At 36.3% G+C, this 7,468-nt stretch overlaps 1 protein-coding gene across 1 annotated transcript in view; it reads right to left on the bottom strand.

The window, feature by feature from the left end:
• Positions 1–6,746: 6,746 nt before the first annotated feature.
• The window catches only part of LOC115231183 (homeobox protein Hox-A1-like), a 1,087-nt gene continuing 365 nt past the window's right edge, over positions 6,747–7,468 (bottom strand). Inside the window, exon 1 of the mRNA XM_029801259.2 lies at positions 6,747–7,468. This exon is cut by the window's right edge and continues 365 nt beyond it. Within this exon, the coding sequence (XP_029657119.1) occupies positions 7,224–7,468 (245 nt within the window). The 3' untranslated portion in view covers positions 6,747–7,223.

Here is a 7,468-nt window from a genome sequence, read left to right on the forward strand (position 1 = left end):
CATATACTTTACGAATTTTACATTACGATAACACACACACACATACAAGGATACATACACACACATACATACATACGTATGTATAGGTGCATATAAGTCGAAATACATTAAGGATCTACCTAAGATTTGTACTCTACATACATTTACTAGGATCTATTTGTTGGAAATTTAATCTTATTCCTTTATACTGAGTGCTTACTTGATATCTGGCAGGATTTTTTAATCCCATTTTCTCTCTCCCTCACCCCCTTAATCTCTTTCTCTCTCTCTCTCTCTCTATATATATATATATATATGTGTGTGTGTGTGTGTGTGTGTGGTGTGTGTATGTGTGTGTGTGTATACATACATACACACATTACATATCTATAAACATACATGTGCACACAAATATAAAATGAAAACTTAACAATAGTTTTCTCCTGGAAAAGTCATTGACTCGGGAAAACAAAATAATTCTGACTTCACTTTATATTTTTATATAAACAGTAACTGCTCGACAACGTAAGGGGTATCAGCCATCTGAATGTGGCTAGGCACGGGGGGGGGGGGTTACTGATGCTTTTAGCCCCAAGCGATCAACGTCACCAGAAGGACTTTAGACACTATCTCAGCGTCCTTGTTTGCTTGTAAAGGGAGGTCATTCTCCCTCGAAGATCCGGGTACTACATACGGACTAGTTTCGAGGTCATAGCCTCTTGTCAACGCATGGTAAGTACCGGTCTTCGATGAAGGATTCCCTTTACAAACAATATATAATATTTTTCACAGTAACCACTGTCACTGATGTAAAAAAACTGTCTGAAAACAATAATAAATCTCTGAACGAGATATAAACAGTAACTGCTCGACAACGTAAGGGGTATCAGCCATCTGAATGTGGCTAGGCACTGGGGGTGGTGGTGGTGGGGTGTTACTGATGCTTTTAGCCCCAGGCGATCAACGTCACTAGAAGGACTTTAGACACTATCTCAGTGTCCTTGTTTGTTTGTAAAGGGAGGTCATCCTCCCTCGAAGATCCGGCAATAACCTCGAAACTAGTCCGTATGTAGTACCCGGATCTTCGAGGGAGGATGACCTCCCTTTACAAACAAACAATGACACTGAGATAGTGTCTAAAGTCCTTCTGGTGACGTTGATCGCCTGGGGCTAAAAGCATCAGTAACACCCCCACCCCCCAGTGCCTAGCCACATTTAGATGGCTGATACCGCTTACGTTGTCGAGCAGTTACTGTTTATATCTCGTTCAGAGATTTATTATTGTTTTCAGACAGTTTTTCTACATCAGTGACAGTGGTTACTGTGAAAAACATTATATATTGTTTGTAAAGGGAATCCTTCATCGAAGACCGGTGCTTACCATATATATATATATTTACGTAAAGCGCGTGTGTGTGTGTGTGTGTGTGTGTGTGTGTGTACATATGCATATATTTATATGCAATACAAAGTAAAAATAAAGCTTTGACTAATAACCTGTAAAAATTGAGTTGAAAAAGCCTTTTGGTTACGTATGCATGTATATTAATAGCACCTATTCTCTGAAGTTCTAGATTTGATGCGCATATAATCGATTGGCTACTTGCCTGTGAGGGACTGGTAAAATGTGCAGACATCTTAGGGACCCCAATAAGGGTCGAAAATCGATTAAGTCTGTTCATAATTTTTATTTTTTGTCAATCTACGGGGAAATAATTAAATTTAACATGATTATATGTCGACAACACAGATTTACAAATACATTTTTTTTAATATACAGATTCACACATGCAATGTCATGCCTGCGTGCATACATATATACATGGATAATTTCATATCTTTACATTATACGTATATATTTACAAATATACGTAGATACCTGCATGACTACCATAAAAAATTCGCAACGTCAGATCTAAAACATAAAACCTCAGAGCTCATTTGATTTTTAACAGCACCCCTAACTTCTGGCTCCACCCTAACAAATTTCTGTGTGATAATTGACCTTTGGGTATTTCGAGAATGTGTCTTTATATCGTTGTTATGTCCCTATTGCAACCCTTTCGTTACCGTATTTATTTTGAGATGCTCTGTGTTTCTTTTAATTTATTTTAAATATAACAAAGAATTTAGTAAAATAACTTCGTTATCATTCAGCTAGTGTTAGGAACATAAATTGTGACTAAGATTTGGTGGAAGATTTTAATTCAAAACTTATGAAAACAAGGCATTTGTACTACAGAGCCAGATCCGGTTTTAGCCAGGCTGGTATCAAAAGGCGGACATTTCTCCATTGCGTCAAGGAGATTAAGAAGAAATGAAAGTTGTATTAACTGCTGCATGGTGTACGTGGTTAATGACGACAACAAATAGGTTATTAATGGACAGGAAAAATGACATGGGAGAAAACATAGCGAAATTTGAGGTACTCTTGAAATGAACGTAAATCGGGAACGGTTTAATGAGCATCTTTCGCTGGCAAATAAATGGATAAAACTTATAAAAAGGCGAAGTTAGTTGAAATACATTCATGGATATAGTTCCTGACTTTCCGTTCGGTGAAGTTCTGAAGAACTGAAGACGATTGTAGAGTGATGTAGCGAGAGAAAAATATAAGAATCTAATTGTTTGGAGCAGTAGTTGTCTTTATTTAGAAAGTGATGTATGCATGTGTGTGTGTGTATGGCGGGGAGTTGCGTAAGATTGTATACGTCATCTTTGAAAGGATAAGATTGAAGAAAATTTGATGTTTGTTGGTAAGAACGGGGGGATTTCCCGATTCTGGGATTTGGTAGCATCTCATCACAGAGAATACTGAAGAAATGTTGTTGAGTGAAAGTTAATCTCGGTGGAATTTGAACTCGGTGCGTAAAGATCCGAAAGAAATGTTACAAAGGACTTGGTCCAACGCTCTAACGATTTGGCCAATCCAGCTACTTCTATGACAGTTATTATCATGATATTTAAAAGGATATGTATGTATGCGTGTGTATATATGCATGTATGTGTAGACGCACGTATGAATGTAAGCGGCTATATGTATAAATAGGCAGGCACATGCACACATATGCATGGATGTGTAGCTGTTGGGGTTGTTGCTTGGTTATGAAGGAGAGGCTTCGTGTTCTTTAAACAAACATCATTCCAATAGTTAAACGTGGTTTTGTTTATGCCGCCACAAGTTGGTCGTGAATTACAAAACTCTCCACATAGAGCCAGCGAGATGTAAGAAGCATAATACCACATGCATGGAAACGGGACATAAAGGCGTGGCACAGGGGCTGGATTAAACACAAAACCATGTATACACCTCGCTTCATATCTGCCATCGTATAGCGCATATCTGGATGAGCATGCAGTCGTTAAAACAGCTATGTAAGGAGTGTGTATATCAGACGGCATCTTCGCACACACTGAAGCTTGGTGCCTAAAACTGACTTTATAGGTTTATTACGAAGAACAATCTGGAAACCTCTGGAAAAACCATCACGGGAAAAACAGCTGCTGATTGGCTGATAACTCAGCATCACACGTGAAAGTCGAACAATATCATGACTTGAAGTTCGTAATGTAGCAACCCGAGTTCGAGTCTTGTTATAGATGCATGTATGTAGTGGAGGGAAATAGGGGTTAATGAAATTCAGGCGAATATTTCGGTCAGCACTCCACGAGAAAAAAATGAATTTAAAAATGCAAATGGATGGTTATTTACAAATAGATTAGTCGGTGATTTAATTGCAGAGTATAAGGACAATCTGATTAAAATTTTAAAAAAAGATAAAAAAAACTAAGATTATGTCTTTAGAAAACGTTACGAAAATTTTAAATGGCTTGAAGAACTATTTTCTCACCATGAAATTTTTTTATGCACAATTATCAATTAATTACTGGAACAATTAACCCTCAACCATTCTTCTTAGATCTTAAAGTTGTTGTCGTAGGTTTTGAGATTTTCAAACAAACATACTTATGAAAATGTGACTGTAGATATCTGACATATCAAATTAACTTCTTTGATTTATTATACACTTACCAAATTCACAGTCCTGAGAGGTTAAAATGTCACCAAGAATAGGAACGTGATAACCTGTGAGAACAACGCAGAAGAGAATTGTTATTATCTAATGTATATTTTTTTTCTTGCTGTCCGATCTGTGAAGGGTGGTATTTTAAAGTAACTTGAAGAGAGAACAGAGGAAGGTGTATAATAAATGCATGTAAATTTTATCAGGCGCATGAGTGGCTGTGTGGTAAGTAGTTTGCTTACCAACCACATGGTTCTGGGTTCAGTCCATTGGGCAAGTGTCTTCTGCTATAGCCTCGGGCTTACCAAAGCCTTGTGAGTGGATTTGGTAGACGGAAACTGAAAGAAGACCGTCATATATACATACATATATGTGTGTGTGTGCATATGTTTGTGTGTCTGTGTTTGTCTCCCGCCCAACAACCGATTCTAGTGTGTTTACGTGCCCGTAACTTAGCGGTTCGGCAAAAGAGACCGAAAGAATAAGTACTAGGCTTATAAAGAATAAGTCCTGGGATCGATTTGCTCGACTAAAGGCGGTGCTCCAGCATGGCCGCAGTCAAATGACTGTAACAAGTAAAAGAGAGTAAAAGAAGTTCGTCTCTATAATCTATTGAAGAAATATTAGGATTACTATAGTTGCATTGAATTCAATTAAATAAAATTAAACTGAATTAAATACGGTGCAATAGTTAAGGATTAGGTTAAAGATTAGCCAAAAAAAGAGTTAAGAAGGAAAAAGAAACCACAATAACAGAATGCAAGGATTAATTTTATTTATGCATAACTTAATTATGTGGGAAGTTTGTGTGGAAATTTTAAGCATGTCTTAGTAAATAAACAAGAACAGCAAATTAATAAAGCGTTACGTTCATAAATGAAGTTGCGTTTACAGTTGAGTATTTCCAGCGAACCCATCGAGCACAAATTCCAGCTCCCGTAAGGAAGAGCCTAATCTTCAGTAGATCATGAAATAGCTTTGTCTCTATCTTGCCCTTTGATGTAACAGATGAACTTGACCAGTGCAGTTCTTTTACATTTAAAAGAATGAATGTGGCGATATATATTGTCTTGAATTCTGAAGCTACTGCACCGATGTAATAATGGTTACACACATGTTATAACCTAGCGTTTATACATACTATTATTTATAATACATTGGTTATCATATGGACATTTTGATGAATCCTACAGTTTCATATTCTATTGGTTATCTAGTTATATGATGCCTTATTTATTCTATTAGTACCACTGCCGTTATCCAGAAAACGTACTAAATTATTATCATCACCGTTTTTTGTACCTGAGGAGTTCTGTTAAAGGGAGATCGAAACTGGTTTATACAGTTTAAATAAACAAACGTACTTTTACTGTTTTTGATGGTGTTCAGTATTCTAAAGTTAATAGCCGCTATAGTATCCGTTCAATTGGGTGTAATAGAATATTCAAACTTTACGGTATGTCTAATGAATATTTAACTATATCGCTAGAAAGGGAAAATGTCTAACACCATAAAGAATTCTTTCAGGATTGCCCAGGTCTGCCGCTGAAGAAGGTGTGGTAGTAGTGTAGTAGTAGTCGTAGTAGTAGTAGAAAAGAAGAACAACAATAATAATAAGCAGACTCAACATCATTAATATTATTATTTTTAATCATATACATATATATATATTTTAATATTTATATATATATCTTTTTCTTTTGTTTTTTTTTGTTTTTTACATTTAGTGTCTGTATCGCATGCACAGACACGTATTTCAAGCGTATGCACACGCACACACATATGTATTAACGTACACACATACTCACAAACATAGCTACATTCACTCACACATGTACATACGTATATGCACACGTACATGGCTCTCCGTAGCTCAGTTAATTAGAACGCCAATCTAGAAAACTGAATGTCAAAGTTTCAAATCTCGGTGGAGCAAACTAAATATTTTCATACATACATAGATAGCTATACGCATTGCTTAGTATATATATTCAATCATTAACATACATGCATACATACGTACGTACATACATTCACTCGGTATCGTGCATATGTAGGTTTTTTTTCTATGTACATACATTTCATTCATATATGCTTACATTGGACACGCACAAACACGCGCCCAAACACACACACACAGATGCCAATAAGCACCAAAATCCTGTTTTCTTGTCTTGTATTATCCTTTAAATATTTCTGACTTAATATTTCTTTCACATGCACTCTCTCCCTTGCTCTCCTCTCTCTCTCTCTCTCTCTCTCTCTCTCTCTATATATATATATATATATATATATATATATATTTTATATTATACATATATATACATATATACATGTATATATATATATATATATATTTATATATATATATATTTATATATACATATATACATGTATATATCTATATATATATATATATTATATATATATATATATTCATATATATATGTATATATCTGTCTCACTAACACACATACACTCTCTTTTACTCTCGCTCTCACACACATCCTCATTCCTTTACACTTTCTTGCTCTCTCACGCTCTCTCACTCTCTCACTCTTTCTCTCCTTCGTTCTCACACTTACCTCCTTTATGTTTTCTCTGTCTTGCACATACACAGATCCTCTCTCCTTCACTCTCTATCGCAAACACAACCTCTCTTTCTCCTTCATTCGAACATTCTCACTCACTCCTCTTAGCTTTTGCTGTACCCCGTATTTATTTATTTGTCATATATTCATATTTTTGTAGAATTACTCTTTTTCTTACATATTCTTTTCTTTCTTTTTTTTCTTTATTTATATTCCTTCTTTCCCTTAAATCACCATTTTCATGAATAACCTCATTCTTTTCTACTTTGCGGCCTTCCTTCCTCTTCTCACCACAATTCCAATTTTCTTTTTTTACTTGTATATATCAGTCTGAATATACATACATACACATTTCTTCCGTCTTCTTTTTCTTCATCTTCTTCTTCTTCCCCTTCCTAATTTCCATATTATATCTCTCTCCCCACTTCGCTTTCATTTGGTTTCCCCTCTTCTCGCGGCGGCCATCTTACCACCGCCATCACATCACCACCATCATCACTTTTCTCTTTCACTCCACTCTACCTCTCTCTCTCTCTCTCACTCTCTCCCTCTCATTCTCTCTCTCTCCCTTTCTCTCTGTTTATCTATCTGTGTCTCTCTCACGCCTTGGTGATTGTCTTTGCTCAGATCATCTGCTCTCGTTACAAAGTGCCATTGTTGGAACATTCAGTCTGTCTGTTACCAAGGCACAGTTCTCCAGACCTCCAGGGCCGTTGGCACCTGTTGTTCCTTGAGCCTCTTTGAGTCGTTTCTTTTGCTTCATGCGACGATTTTGAAACCAGATTTTCACCTGCGTCTCGTTCAGTCCCAGAGCAGCCGCGATTTCGATTCTTCTGGCACGAGTTAGATATTTATTGAAGTGGAACTCTTTCT

Source organism: Octopus sinensis, unplaced genomic scaffold (genome assembly GCF_006345805.1).
Source record: "Octopus sinensis unplaced genomic scaffold, ASM634580v1 Contig17697, whole genome shotgun sequence".
Taxonomy (NCBI): domain Eukaryota; kingdom Metazoa; phylum Mollusca; class Cephalopoda; order Octopoda; family Octopodidae; genus Octopus; species Octopus sinensis.